The following is a 16,189-nucleotide window of genomic DNA, read 5'->3' on the forward strand; positions in this document are numbered from 1 at the left end:
GAAGGAAGGAAGGAAGGAAGGAAGGAAGGAAGGAAGGAAGGAAGGAATATAGTTTCAGTAAAGGTGTGAAGGCAGGGAATTGCAGTGGTCTGTTTGGGAGACAGTGAAGGAATTTGTCTCACTGATGTAGAAACTGGTATAAGAGAATACAATAAACCACTCTAGGTCTGAATCACTCCAGTCCCAAACTGAACTGGCAATCTTGAGTGGATAATTGTGCAACATTTCAGTTGGCTGATACCACATTCCACTTGTCCAATAAGCACTAGGTAAAATTGAATGGCACCTAAACCCATGTGGATGAAGAAGGAAGAGCTGCTCTTAATTTGATTTTATGTAAATGGACTCCAGGAAAGCAAAGAAGCTCTGATTTATAAAAGGAAGGTGAGCAGGCCTATATCAGTTTTGTTGTTCAAATCTCCAGGCTAAAAAATGACGGGACTTTTGCTGCTCACTTGTTTTCTGATTTTTGCCAATTCTCCCACCTGGGCAAAAGAGAGACATTATTATGTTGGCATTATAGAAGGGACCTGGAACTATGCTCCCACTGGTAGAAACATAGTTAATGGAAAACGCATTTCAGAAGATAAGTAAGTAAAGTTCAACTTTCCTTGAAAATGTTCATGTCCATAGAATGGGCTAGTAGTTAATTATTATGGATAATATGCCAATAATCACTTTCATTGTATGAACTCTTTAAGAACAAATTCATTGTCAGGACATATTTGTGTTTAAATATGCATACATGCATATGCATATGCATATGTATACATAGGCTGGGGCCCTGGATAAGTACATGTATCTGTACATGGCAAATTTAACCCCCAAGAACCTTTCTGATTTCAGTTCTTTAGGAATCCTAGCATAGTGGAAAGAGTACTGGCTCTAGAGGCAGAGAACCTGAATTCAAATCCTGCCTCTGACAACTTATTACCTGTATCACTATGGACAAACCACTTTCCCTCACTGGACCTCAGTTTCTCCTTAAAGCTAAGAACTTTAAGCTTTTTAAAGCCTAAGAATGAGCTATGACTTCTGGGAAGCCTCTATCGGTTTTACGAGACTGCGGGCCAAGATACAAAAAAGGTTAAGAAGCCTTGCTTTAGGAGAGTCCCAGTTATGTCTTCCCAGATGCTTAAGTTGTAAACCCTCTACACAGAAATTGCATTAATTCTGTTCCTTGTTGTATATTGTTGGTGTGCAATTTTTGAAAAGCAATCCTTTTTCTCATATACATGGGGAAATTAGATAATAAAACTTGGGTCATTCCCTTTCATCTCTCCAGATAATTCAGCAAAGGAATGAGGAGATATTTGGAGAAGAATTCTGATGCATTTAGACTGTGAGTCTAGATGGTCCAGATTCACTAAATAATTAATTCCATTTGCTATTGAAACATGAGCTAATGTCTGCCATGAGAGGCAATGTGATATAGGGGATAGGGAACTAAATGTGGAGTCAGAAATACATGTGATCAAATCCTACCATTCCATGGCCAATCAGGTCCCCTGGCTGCTCTAAATCTATGATCCATAGTAATTAATCAAATGACTAAAGAATACTGACAATGCTTTGCAATTTCGCGACATGGTTTAGCCCAAAGCTTAGGGGAGGATTTTACAACTAAAATGCTACGTGAATTAATTATATGATACTTCATAGAAAATAAGCTATCTGGGACCCCTATCTCCTATTTTCCTCTTTTCTCCCATCTCATTTCATCTATTCTTTCCAAGTTGGGCTTTTTTGCCATTTAAGCTATAAATCTCCTGACTTCCTTTTCCAGTCATTTTCTGTTGAACATCCCAATCAAAGAACATTTTCTTTCCAGTCAAAATGTGTGGTGGAGTTATCTTTTTGTTTCCACAGAGAACTTCGTTCATATATCTATCTACAAAGAGGCCCCCAGAGGATAGGACCAACTTATAAGAAAGCCATGTATGTTGAGTATACCGATGACAGCTACCGAAGGCGGGTGAAAAAGCCTTCCTGGCTGGGGTTTTTGGGTCCTATTCTGAAGGGAGAGGTTGGGGATATAATCGTTGTGCATATGAAAAACTTTGCCTCGAGACCCTACACGATGCATCCCCATGGAGCAACCTATACCAAGGAAAATGAAGGTACAATGAGCTCCCTTCCAAGACGGAAATAGAATTAGAAAAAAATTACAATTGTTTTCAATATACTAAGAGCTGTGAAAATAATTCCCGTTCTAACCACTATCTTATTTTAAAGGAGATCATTGAAACAAGAGCAAGCATATGTTTGGCCAGTGGATGACTAAGGAGTGCTGATAATATTCAACAGCGTTATGATGTTGATTTGGTCAAAAGAAAAATTTAGCAAAAATTAATGAGTTTTAATCAAATTGTACACAGTATTTCTAGATGGCATTAAACATTAGGCTGAGGAGAGATGGTTATAGATTAGCCATAATTCTGACTCACCCTTTTCTTTGGAGATCTTTGACGTTTGCCTTTCAGATGCTCCCCTTTCAGTTTCTTATCTTACATGAAATGACAAATGTGAGATTATTGACAAGGAAAAACCATTTTCTTCACTTGTAGAAAAGAAAGGAGGGACATTCTGAGGTGTCAGTCACAAAGAGTCAACCCTATTATGGATAGATGGGTCTTTTCTTCTTAAAAAAATATCCTGAGAGAGTTTAGATAAACACAGGAGAAAGCAACATTTTCCTGGTTGTTTTTTTCTTCTCTAGACTTTTATGACTAGATTTGGCAGATCAGACCACGGTGAAAGAACTAGGATGTAGTGAAAACAAATAAGTCCTTGTGCAGCTAAAGAAGAAAAGGTTTTTTTTGTTTTTTGGTTTTTTTAAATAGTTAATAGGAAGCTATGGGAGCTATTTGAACAAGAGAATGACTTAGTCAGGTGTGGAATGGAGGCATATCTTTTGGGCAGTAATTTAGAGGATGGATTTGAGGGTGGATAGACTTGCTACACTCAGATTTTAAGTGGCAGAAGTAGAATTTTTTTTTAGTGAGGCAATTGGGGTTAAGTGACTTGCCCAGAGTCACACAGCTAGTAAGTGTATAGTATCTGAGGCCAGATTTGAACTCAGGTCCTCCTGACTCCAGGGCCGGAGCTCTATCCACTACCTGCCTCTAGAAGTAGAATTTTAACCAAGGTCCTCTGCCTTGAAATCCAGGACTCTTTGAGTTGTGAAGGAGAAAGATCATATGATTAATGTTCTTTGGAACCATCTAATCTAAAAGACATGAGTAGCATGAGAGGTACTATGGGATATTGGCATGAGAGATACTATGGAATATTGGGATAGCACCAGGCTAGGACTCAAGAGACTGAAGCACTGCCATTTCATCTAGGACCAAAATGAAGGAAATGTCTGAGTCATATGACCTTCTCTTCTTCGAATGCCTACCTTCCTTAAAGCTCAATTCAAGCACCACCTCCTGCATGAGGCCATTTCTTATCTCTACCACCACCACTACTATCCCAACTAAAGTCTCTACCCAAACAAAAATATTGCATTTTCTATTTACTTTGGGAACATTTTGTGCTTACTTAAACATGCATGTGTTGTTTCCCCTAAGAAAATGGAAATTTTTTGAGGACCAAGACTGTTAAATTTGGGGTTTCATATTCCCAGCACCTAGTGTGCCTATTCATTAATTATGGGACCTTTACCACCCCTAAGACACCACCGCTTTTGGCCTCAGTTTCCTCCTTTATAAAACAAGGAAGCTGAACTAAAAAGACTCTAAGGTGGCTTCCAGCTCAGAGCACTTCAGAGAAATTTTGGAAAGAAAATAAATCATAAAAGTAACTTTTCCTTAGTAAGTCTAAATTAGTATCCATCAAAGCTCAATAGAGAAAGTTTGTCTCTCATTCAAATGTGGGCTTTCAATGAATCCTGTGTCTTGGATGTTTTTAAGGTGCTCTGTATCCCGACAACACCTCCAGGCTACAAAAGAAAGATGATGGAGTGAAGCCTGGACAAAGATATACTTACAGGTGGTCCTTAACCCCAGAGCAAGGGCCTGCGGATGGAGACCATAATTGTGTGATCAGAATTTACCACTCACACTTTGATCCTGTGAAGGACGTAGCTTCTGGGCTTGTGGGAGCCATGCTAGTTTGTAAGAAAGGTAAAGTATTCTCTTAAAATCTCAAGCTATAAAAATACAATCCAATGCTTTAAAAAGAAAAAAATTCTGTGATGTCATCTGAGTGCAAATCTGAGTGCAGCAAGCTGTCAACTTGTTGTCATTTTTTACTTACATATATTTTATATATTATATAGGTATGATATACTATATATAACCAATATATAATATACCTATAATAAGCATATATATATATGTGTGTGTGTGTGTGTGTGTGTATATATATATATATATATATATAATATAGTTTTATATATTCTTGGCCTTCAAGGACCTATGCCAGTGGTTCTCAAACTTTTAGTCCCAGGATCCCTTTACACCTAAAAATTTTGAAGATGCCAAAGAGCTTTTGTTAATGTGAATGATAGAGGGCAGCTAGGTGGCGCAGTGGATAAAGCACTGGCCTTGGATTCGGGAGGACCTGAGTTCAAATCTGACCTCAGACATTTGACACTTACTAGCTGTGTGACCCTGGGTAAGTCACTTAACCCTCATTGCCCAGCAAAATACAAATAAACAAACCAAAAAATTAACAAATAAAATTAAAAAGTAAAATAATGTGAGTGATAGATATCAGTATTTACCATATTAAAATTAAAATATCTTAGTGTCTTATAAACATAGTTTTGATCTTGCAAACCCCTGAATGGGTCTTGGGGATCTCTAGGAGTATATGAACCACACTTAGAGACTCAGTTCCCTATACAATCTGCCTCCAAATAAGCTCCAGGTTTATCAGTGCTCCCTTTTACCTACCCTAAGCTCTCTTACCAGAGTGGATATCTTACTGTTTCCCAAACACACCTCAAGCCATCCCCACTTCTTCAATCCCTTCCCTCTACTTGAAAAGCCCTACATCTGCTCAGCCCATACCTAATGGACTGGATTAAAACTAGGGAAGTGAGAAAGTGCAGTTGCACATAGTATATACTTATTAAATGCTTGTGCATTATTGGGGCAATAATTGAAGGCAAATTAGTTGAGGGCAATGAAATGAAAATGTCCAATAGGCATTTGGTGTAAATGCAACTGGAACTCAGTAGAGAAGTCAGGAATATGAAGATGGACAGGGCTAGGAGCAGCTAGGTACTAGACCTGGTGTCAAGAAGATTTGGATTCAAGTCCTACCTCAAACACTCACCGCCTGTGTGACCCTGGGTAAGTCTAACCTCTCTCAGTCTCAGTTTCCCATCTATAAAATGAGGATAATGCACCTACTTCATAGAGTTGTGGTAAGGCTCAAATAAGATCAACCAATCAATAGACAGTGATTAAGCACCTACCATATGCCAACGACTGTCCAATATTATCTGTGCAAAAATGAATAAGAGAGGGAAGGCACTGGAATTAATAGTGGAAGGATTTTAGATGGGACTTAAGAAGCTCAGGAGGTCAGTAGTGAGAGCTCAGGGGGAAGAGTACTCCAGGCATGGAGTATGGAGTACAGCCAAAGAAAATGCTTGCAGTTGAGAGATAGGGCATCTTGTTGACAGAACAGCCAGGAGGCCAGTGTTACTAAACCATGTCAGGGAATAAGGTATAAGGAAATTGGAAAGGTAGGAGGGGAATGCGTTGTAAAGGGCTTTGAATGCCAAACAAAACATTTTGTTTTTGTTGCCAGAGGCAAGAGGAAGCCACTGGAGTTTATTTAGTAGGGAGTGGGGGAAGATTGCGTGTGACATGATTGCACCTGTACTTTAGGAAAATCACTTTTATGCTTGAAAGGAGGATAGGTTGGAGTGGAGAGAGACTTGAGGCAGACAGACCCATCAGTAGACTATTGCAATAATGTAGGCATGAGTTGATGAGGACCTGCACTCAAGGTGGTAGTGTCAGAGGAAAGAAGGGGGCTTATATAAGAGATGCTGCAGAGATGATATTGACAACAGATTTATTTCAGGGGGGCGGTATCCAGCGATAGTGAGGAGTCCAAGTTGACAGCCCAAGGGGCTGGAGAATGGCATTGCTCTCTACAGTAATAGGAAAGGTTTGGAAAGGAGCATAGGAGAGAATTTAAGGGGAAAGATTATGAGTTCCATTTTGGACATACTGAGTTTGAGATGTCTACTGGACTTTCAAAATGTCATAAAAGCAGTTGGAGATGAAAAATTGGAGGTCTGCAGAGAGTTTGGGGAAGGAAAGGTAGATGCCAGGGAAAGCACAGAGATGGATATAGGAATACAGAAGAAAGTAGCAAAATGGAGGTTAATGGGGGAGAGTTTCAAGAAAGGTATGTATGGTCAATGATATCAAATACTACTTAGAAATCAAGGTCTGAGGATTTAGAAAAGAACAGTAGATTTGACCATTGATTCATTGGTGACCTTTGGGAGAATGGAGGTGAATAGTGTATGAGTAGTAAAAAAAAATGGGGGCAGTAGGTGTAAATCACACTTAGGTAAGATGCATTTGGAAGTGAATAATCTAAGAAATATAGGAATGTAGCTCCGATTACATCATCACAAGAGACTTGAATTGGTCTGAAAATCTAGAGAAAGGAGTCAGTGGCAAATTTCAAATTTAGGTGGCTACAGTGTATATGGTTGCCATTAAAGAAAGATGGGTGCCTCTTTCACTGAGATAGGAGGGAAGCATGAGATGAGTATAGATCCAGAGAGAGTTTGAAGTGGAGAAAAGGAAAAATGGGCAACCTAATTCTGCATGGCCTAGAGTTTCTTGTTAAATGAGGAAGGGAAGTAATTTTTCTAGAGTGAGAAAGCAGTGGTTCACATTGGGAGTTCCATGATTTCATTCCTTTTTCCTTTTTCCTTGACTTATGTGGTCTACTTGTAGGTCCATAGAAAACAGATGGTGGAGATGACCCATCAGAACAGACATGACAGAAGGGCAAGGGTGTTCTGGAATGTTAATAAGAACATAATTGAAGGGACTGACCAACAGGTCCAGATGAGACAGGGTGTCAGCTTTAGTAAAAGTATGTAATGGTACATACAATGGAACAGCGAAGATAAAGAAGAACAGGTGTAGTGATTGTAAAAGAGTGGAAGAGGTGTCAGGTAAGGAGATTATACTTGGAATGGAAGCCCAAACCTTCAAATTTTGAAGAAGCTAACAATGGTTCACAAGTAGTGGCTGATTTGAAATGGAGATGAGCATGGATTTTACAAGCGGAGTATTTGAAAAAGTGGTTTTCTTAAGTGGAATATGCCTGTATAAAGACATGTAATTCCCAAGCTTCGTGCTGCACTTTTCAATTTGCCACAACTGCAATTTATATAATTTTTAAAATAGAGACTATAACTTATTAAGGCTAAACATCCCATGTGAATACTAAACAATTTATTATCTGTGCTTGCAGGGACCCTGAATGGGGACACTGAAAAAGATATCGATCACTCATTTGTTATTATGTTTAGTGAAATAAATGAAAATAAGAGCTGGTATCTAGATGAAAATATCAAGACCTACTGTTACGAACCTGACAAGGTTAATAAAACTGATCCAAGCTTCATGGAGAGCAACAGAATGCATTGTAAGTGAAGTGATCTTGGCATCACCCATCTTCTCTCTTAGATCTGGAAGCCAGAAAACCCAAGAGACCGTATGTCCTCTCCTGCTCTCTTCAATGCCAATGATCACTACCAATGTGGAGGGAGTCCAATATCAATGGGCTTTGGGGTTTGGGTTATGTAAGAAAAAAGCAAAGTTTTCACAGGATCATAGATTTAGAGTTGCAAGGGACTTTAGGGACTACCTAGTCTAATCCCATCATTTTATAGATAAGGAAACCAGGTCCCCGAGAACTTCAGTTAATCATAAAGGATCCCACAGGTGGTGCATAAGAGAGGGCAGGATTTTCCTTGTTTTGTTATTTTGTTAACCTCAATTACCAACTTCCTTTTGGTGGCACATACATTAAAACACATTCAGGAAAAAAAGACACAAGCAGTTGATACATAAAAATGAACATGTATTATTTAATGTCAAAAGCACCCAATACATGATCTATAATAGATAAGGAGAAGAACACAAAATTCTCTTTGTATGGGGTGTTTTTGACTGGTGACAGCAAAGCTATTACAAAACTCAAGAAGTCAAGAAAAAACTTGTCCAGGGAGTTCAAATTCCAGTCTCCTGTGTGATTTAAGGCAAATTACCCAACCTTCCCCAGAGTGCTGTTTTCTCACTTATAAAAAGGAGAATTTAGACTAGCTGACCTCTATAGCAGGGAAGTGCTGGAGTCAGCTTGCACCAGCTCCTGGGGAAATTGTAAAATTTTCATCGTGAGCTTTTATACTTTAGAAATCAACAGATGCTACAGATTATGAATTGATTTATTGCTTGATTGGCTTTAGACTTAAGAAGGTCAGCTAAGTGGTGCCATAGCTCACAGAGTGCTTGGCCTAAAGTCAGGAAGACTCATCTTTGTGAGTTCAAATCCATCCTCAAACTTTTCCCAACTGTGGGACCTTGGGCAAGTCAATTCAACCTATTTGCCTCAGTTCCTTATTTATACAATGAATTGGAGAAGGAAATAACAAACCACTCCATTACTTTGCCAAGAAAACCCCAAATGGGCTTGCAAAGAATCAGACATGACTGAAATGACTGAACATCAACAAAAAGCTTTAAGAAAGTGATGGAGAAAATGTTGATATCAAATTAGTGTGTTGTGGGTAATTTTTCCCCACCCTGGAATCCAATTATTAAAAATTCACTAGCACATCCCTGTTCTAAGATCACTTCCAAACTCTAAATCTATGATCCTGTAGCTTCAGGTTTTCAAAATATGTGAGGCAAAATGCAGTATCTCCTAATGTGACTGAACATTTCACAAAAATTAAGCCTCCCCCAAATATTTTGCTGGAGTTTTCCTCTGAACTTCTTAATCACCTCTCTCCTAGGAACTCTCCAATTCCTTTTTCTCTTCCCCCTTTCTTCCTTCCCCTTCCTTCCTTGCTTTCTTCTCCCCAACACATCCCTTTCACATTTTTCTCTCACCTCTCAATTGTTTTTTGTCCTCTTGATCTTTTTTGTGTCTTTTCCCTTATCCACTTCCATCTCCTTATTTTTTTCTCAATGTCTGTGGGTCTTCCTTTTTTTGGAACCCAAATTTGGGAAGAGCAAAAGCCAGAGTACTAGGCACACTCTGCATTATGTCAGTGAAAACTAAGTATGTTTTACTCTGTGTAGCCCTGTTTCTATCCGTTTGATATACCATCATCCCTCTGTCCTTCCCATCCTCTACTTCTCTCTCTTTCATGGCGCCTGTGATATTTGCCATAATAATATGTATGTGATTGTACATATATAACCTATATTGGATTGCTTGCTGTCTTGGACAGGGGGAGGGAAGGGAGGGAGAGAGAAAAATAACAAATGTTGAAAACCATCCTTACATGTAACTGGAAAAAATAAAGTACTATTAAGGTTGAAATAACAACAACAACAACAACAACAACAATATGTATGAATGTTTTTCCCCATAGCAATGAATGGATTCATGTTTGGAAATATCCCAGGCATTACCATGTGCATGGAAGACAGAGTGAAATGGTATTTTTTTGGAATGGGTGATGTGATTGATAAACACTCCATCTTTTTTCATGGACAAACTTTCATCTATATGGGTCACCGAATGGATACTCTCAGCCTTTTTGCTGCTTCAATGGCTGATGTCTACATGGTGGCAAAAAGCGTTGGGGAATGGATGCTGAGCTGTCAAATAAACAAACATGTGGACGGTAAGAAGTTCTTACCTTTTCAAAAATTATTAATACAGTATATATCAACTGAAATAAACACTCAAAGTTTTACACAAAGGTGAAAAAAATTGTATATGAAATTCTAAACTTCTATTACCGCAGGTAAATATATATGCATATATACAAATATACACATATATACATACACACATCCATAAAGCTAGGTCTCAATTATTGTGAATAATGAATTCTGTGGAGTGGTCACATGTATTCTAATTTGCACAATTTAAAGTTATAATAATATAAAATAAGGTCCTTGTTTCCAGTCAATGGAAAAATGCCATAGGGATTTTAAAAATTGGCTACTTCTGGGCAGCTAGGTGGCGCAGTACCGGCCCTGGATTCAGAAGGGCCTGATTTCAAATCCGACCTCAGACACTTAACACTTACTAGCTGTGTGACCCTGGGCAAGTCACTTAACCCCAATTGTCTCACCAAAAAAAAAGGCTACTGAAATTCTCCCCCCAAAATTGGTTACTTCATGCAATTTGTTATCTGCGCTAATCGGAACTTAGCTGCCTGACTTCAAAAATAGCCTGTTTCTGTTTTCTGATCACTTTCACTTCTGGGTATCTCTCTGGAATTTGTTGCTGATGATTCCTATTGTCATCTCTTTCTTCTCTTCTTTTTATGAAGTTTGGATAGAATATGTCCAAGCACAAGTAGCCACTCTGTCATTATTGTTTTATATTAAATGTTCTTTAGATTATTGCTTCTGTGGTTGTTCAGCATGTCCATCTCTTCATGATCCTATGGACTAACTGTCCATGGTGTTTTCTTGACAAAGATACTGGAGTGGTTTATCATTTTCTTCTTTAGTTTTAAGCATGGGTTAAGTGATTTTTCCAGAGTCACACAGCTGGTAAGTGTCTGAGGTCAGATTTGAACTCTCTGGTCTTTCTGACCGCAAGCCCAATACTCTATCCGCTGTACCACCTACCTGCACAGGTGGATAAAATGACTGCTTCTCATAAGAACAATGCTAGACATATCCACACAGACCCCAAGGAATTCCTGTTCTGAAACATTCATTTCCAGTGTATTCTGGAATGGCTAGACAGCATGAGGAAGTGCTGCTGTTGGATACAAATATTAGGATGTAGCCACATCTCCTATAGGCTTACAGAAAGTATCTTTGAGATAACCCCATCCCTATACAAGATGACAAAGAGGATATGTATCATTTTGTTTCAATATTGCTTTAATTTCTTCGTCTAGATGCATATGCTTTGAAAGATTTTCATTTTCATTTCTAGGCTAGGAGTATTTTGTATGGAGATGTTTGCATAGAGAATATACATATTGTTGTTCCAACTCTACTTTCTTCACTCTTTTTGTTGTTCCGTTATTCAGTTATGTCTGACTCTTCATGACCCAGTGGATGCCAGGCCCTTCTATTCTGCACTATATTCCAGTCTGGAAAGCTCATGTTCATTGCTTCCATGTCACTATCTATCTACGTCATCCTCTGCCATCCCCCTTTTCCTTTTGCCTTCAAGCTTTCCCAACATCAGGGTCTTCTTCAGTGAGTCCTGTCTTCTCTTTATGTGGTCAAAATATCTAAGCTTCACCTTTGGTATTTGACCTTTCAATGAACAATCTGAATTAATTTCTGTAAGCATTGACCAGTTTCATTTCCTCGTTATCCAAGAGACTCTCAAATGTCTTCTCCCGCACCACAATTCAAAAGTATTGATTCCGTAGTGCTCAGCTTTCCCTATAGTCCAACTCTCACAGTCATACATTGTTACTAGAAAAACCACAGCTTTGATGAGAAGACCTTTATCAGCAAGATGATGTCTGTTCTTTTTGTCAGCTGTCCAGATTTGCCATAGCTTTCCATCCAAGGAGCAAGTGTCTTTTAATTTCATAGCTGCAGTGGCCATCTGCAGTGATATTTGAATCCAAGAATGTAAAATCTGACACTGCTTCCATTTTTTCTCCCTCTATTTGCTAAGAAGTGACAGAACTGGGGCAGCTAGGTGGCGCAGTGGATAGAGCACCGGTCCTGGAGTCAGGAGTACCTGAGTTCAAATCCAGGCTCAGACACTTAACACTTACTAGCTGTGTGATCTTGGGCAAGTCACTTAACCCCAATTGCCTCACTAAAAAAAAAAAAAAGAAGAAGAAGTGACAGAACCAGTGGCTATGATCTTGGTTGTTTTTTTTTTTTAAATATTAAGTTTCAAGCCAGTTTTTACACTCTCCTCTTTCACCCTTATCGAGAAACTTCTTAATTCTTCTTCACTTTCTGCCATCAGAGTGGTATTATCTGCATATCTGAGATGGTCGATATTTCTCCTGGCAACCTTAATTCTGGCTTTTGATTTGTCCAACCTGGCATTTACCATAATCTACTCTGCATATTACTTAAATAAATAAGGTGACAATATATAGCTCTGTTGTCCTCTTTTCCCAATCTTAAACCAATCTTGTTCGGTGCTAACTGTTGCTTCTTGACTGGTGTATAGGATCCTTAGAAGACAAGTAAGATGATCTGGTGCTCCCATGTCTTTGAGGACTAGCCCGCATTTTTATTGTGATTGACATAGACAAAGGACTTAGTGTAGTCAATGAAGCAGAAGTAGATGTTCACAAAGCCTAGCTTGCAGACTCTTAAGCATAGCCTTGGAGGCATGTGAAATGAGTACAATTGTTGGGTAATATGAATGTTCTTTTGTGTTTTCCTTCTTTAGGATTGGGACATAAACTGATCTTTTCCAATTCAATGACCAATATTGAGATTTCCAAATTTGCTGGCCAATTGAGTGCAGCATTTTAAGAGCATCACCTTTTAGGATTTTAAACAGTTCAGCTGGAATTCTGTCACCTCCACTAACCTTATTATTAGTAATGCTTCTTATAGCCCACTTGACTTTATTCTCCAAGATGTCTTCCTCTAGATAGATCAATAATTACACCATCACGGTTATCAGTGATGTTGAAATCTTTCTCGAATAGATCTTCGATATAGTCTTTCCACCTCTTTCTTAATCTCTTCTGTTATATCCCTACCATTTTTTTATATTATCATGCCTCTATTTGCATGAAATGTTTCCTTGATATCTGTAATTTTCTTGAAGAGATCTGTCGTCTTTCCCATTCTATTATTTTCTTCTATTTATTTGCATTGCTCATTCAAGAAAAATTTCTTATCTTTCCTTGCTAGTCTTTGGAATTCTGCCTTCAGGTGAGTAAGTCTTTCCCTTTCTCCCTTCCCTTTTGCTTTCCTTCTTTCCTCACTTATTTGCAAAGCCTCATCAGACATTTTGCTTTCTTGCTCTGCTTTTTCTTTAGAATGCTTTTGTTGCTGCTTCTTGTACAATATTCCAAACTTCTGTCTGTAGTTCTTCAGAAACTCTACCAGATCTAATCCCTTAAATCTATTCATCACTTCCACTTATTCTTAAAGGATATTATTTAGGTCAGACCTATATGGACTGATGGTTTTCCCTACTTTCTTCAATTTAATTCTGAATTTTTGCCATAAGAAGCTCACGATCTGAGCCACAGTTAGTTCTAGGTCTTGTTGTCTTGTTTTAATTGACTGTATAGAGCTTCTCCACCTGTAGTTGCAAAGTATATAATCAAACTGATTTTGATATTGACCATCTAGTGATGTCTGTGTGTAGAGTTGCCCTCTGGACTGTTGAAAAAGAGTGTTGGGGGTGGGGCAGCTAGGCAGCACAGTGGATAAAGCACTGGCCCTGGATTCAGGAGGACCTGAGTTCAAATCCAGCCTCAGATACTCGACAATTACTAGCTGTGTGACCCTGGGCAAGTCACTTAACCCTCATTGCCCCCCTGAAAAAAAAAGAAAGAAAAAGAGTTTGCTATGACCAGTGAGTGATCTTGACAAAACTCTATCAATCTCTTCCCTGCTTCCTTACAATGAATATGACATCTTTTGTGTGTATGTTATTTCTAGGAGATGTTGTAGGTCTTCTTAGAACTGATCAACTTTGGCCTCTTCAGCCTCAGTGGCTGGAACATAGACTCATGTTACTGTGATGAATGGCTTGCTTTGGATTTGTATAAATATCATTTGATCCTTTTTGAGATGATGCCCCAGTACTGTTGCTCTCATCTTTTTATCGATTCTGTGGGCTACTCCATTTCTTCTGAGGGATTCTTGCCCAAAATAATATATGTAATGATCACCTGAACTAAATTAGACTATTTCCATCCATTTAAGTTCACTGACACCCAAGATATTGATGTTTAATCTTTCCATCTCCTATTTGACCACATCTACCTTATCTTGGTTCCTGTGTAATATTGTTCTTCATAGCATCAGACTTGCCTTTTGTCACCAGACACATCCTCAGCTGAGTTCCCTTTTGGCTTTGACCCAGTCACTTCATTCTTTCTGGAGCTACTTGTCCTCTGCTCTTCCCCAGTAGCATATTGGATATCTTCTGATCTCAGGGTTGTAGTTTCATACTGTCCGTGAGATTTTCTTGTCAAAGATACTGGGGTGGTTTGCCATTTCCTTCTCCAGTGAATCACTTTTTGTCAGAACTTTCTACCATAACCTGTCCATCTTGGGTAACCCTGTATGGCATAGTACATAATTTCATTGAGTTCTATAAGCCCCTCCACCACAATAAGGCAGTGATCCAGGAGGGGTCTTAACTCTATCCTTTGCCATAATTCTTCTCATATATCTTTATAGTGTTACTATTTACCATTTCTTACTAAGCAATAATATTCTATTCCATCTATATGCCATGATTTTTTTCAACCATTCTCTAATTGCTAGGGATATGGATTATATCCAATTTTTTATTATTATAAGTGATGCTGTGCTGTTATTCTATTGCACAGATAAGTTCTTTTTCCCATGTTAATAACAGCCAGAGGAGATCATGGTAGCAGGATCATCATGGAATATTGTAAAATAGTTTTATAGATCATTATATGATGCAATGTTGTCTTCCAAAAAGATCACTCCCACTTCTATCAATGTACATAGTGCCTTATTTTTCTATAGTCAGGAAAGTAATGAATTTTATCACTTTGACCACCATGATAATTTGATAAGTATAAGGAACTATCCAAAGAGTTGTTTTAATTTGAGATTATCGGATACAGATGGTTTGATCATGTGAACAATCTATTTATATCTTTTGATCACTTACCTACTGAAAAATGAATCCTCCTCTCATAAGTCTGAACCAGTTATATAAAATATATACACATATTTGTAGATATATGTTTATATATTCATCATATTATATACATATATGTCATATTATACATATATACATCATATTAGAAGAGATTTTATCAGAAATGACATCAGAAATCAGAAGTTTTATCATAAAATATGGGAAAATTTTCTCCCTAATTTGTTTAATTTTTATTCTATATGCATCATTTAAAATTATGGTATGTGGGTAGAGGGAATCCTTGTTTTATATACACAAATACTTCTCTTTTATCCTTTATAATTTCTATTAAGATATGAATTTTTGTCATCTCTACAATTGCAACAGGTTTACCACCCCTTTTCTCCAATATTTAATGAGTTTTGTACTTAGATTACTGATTCTTTTTAAGTTCATTGTAACATGGGTGGGATATATGTCTTGTTTCATTTGTTGCTATATAATATTCTTTTGTTTTTGTTTTTGTTTTTGTTTTTGTTGTTTGTTGTTGTTGTTGTTTTTTCAGGGCAATGAGGGTTAAGTGACTTGCCCCGGGTCACATAGCTAAGAAGTGTCAAGTGTCTGAGGCCAGATTTGAACTCAGGTCCTCCTGAATCCAGGGCTAGTGCTTTATGGTTTTTTCTTCTTCTTTTTCTTTTTCTTTTTCTTTTCTTTTCTTTTTTTTTTTTTTGCTATATAATATTCTTTTTTTAATAGCAACATCTTTTATAGTGGCAAATAACTGGAAAGAAAGTTGATGGCTGTCAATTGGGGAATTGTTAAGATATATAAAAGTCACAGAATAGTACTATATGTTAAGAGATAACTGCTATGAGGAATATAATGAAGTCTGGAAAAATGTACATGAACTAAGGTAAAGTAAACCAAACCAAGAAAACAGTGCAAACAATGACAACAATGAAAATGGAAACTATAGCCAAAAAATAAGCAAATGTTAATGTTGCAAAATTGCAAAGAACAAGCTTGGAGCCAAAAAGATATATGAGAAGATATCTCATCACACACTACAAACACACAAATAACACACTTTGTAAAGGCAAAAGGCTGTATAATATTCTTCTTCTTCTTCTTCTTTTTTTTTTTTAGTGAGGCAATTGGGGTTAAGTGACTTGCTCAGGGTCACACAGCTAGTAAGTGTTAAGTG

General features: G+C 37.8%; 1 protein-coding gene across 1 annotated transcript in view; it reads left to right on the plus strand.

Moving 5' to 3' along the window:
* The first annotated feature begins 424 nt into the window (after nt 1–424).
* Nucleotides 425–16,189, plus strand: part of LOC122749450 (ceruloplasmin-like) — a 54,475-nt gene continuing 38,710 nt past the window's right edge. Inside the window, exons 1-5 of the mRNA XM_043995827.1 lie at nt 425–590; nt 1,870–2,120; nt 3,918–4,130; nt 7,468–7,641; nt 9,599–9,853. Coding sequence (XP_043851762.1) covers nt 433–590; nt 1,870–2,120; nt 3,918–4,130; nt 7,468–7,641; nt 9,599–9,853 — 1,051 coding nt within the window. The 5' untranslated portion in view covers nt 425–432. The remainder of the gene's footprint in view (nt 591–1,869; nt 2,121–3,917; nt 4,131–7,467; nt 7,642–9,598; nt 9,854–16,189) is intronic.

This window comes from Dromiciops gliroides, chromosome 3, assembly GCF_019393635.1.
Source record: "Dromiciops gliroides isolate mDroGli1 chromosome 3, mDroGli1.pri, whole genome shotgun sequence".
NCBI lineage: Eukaryota > Metazoa > Chordata > Mammalia > Microbiotheria > Microbiotheriidae > Dromiciops > Dromiciops gliroides.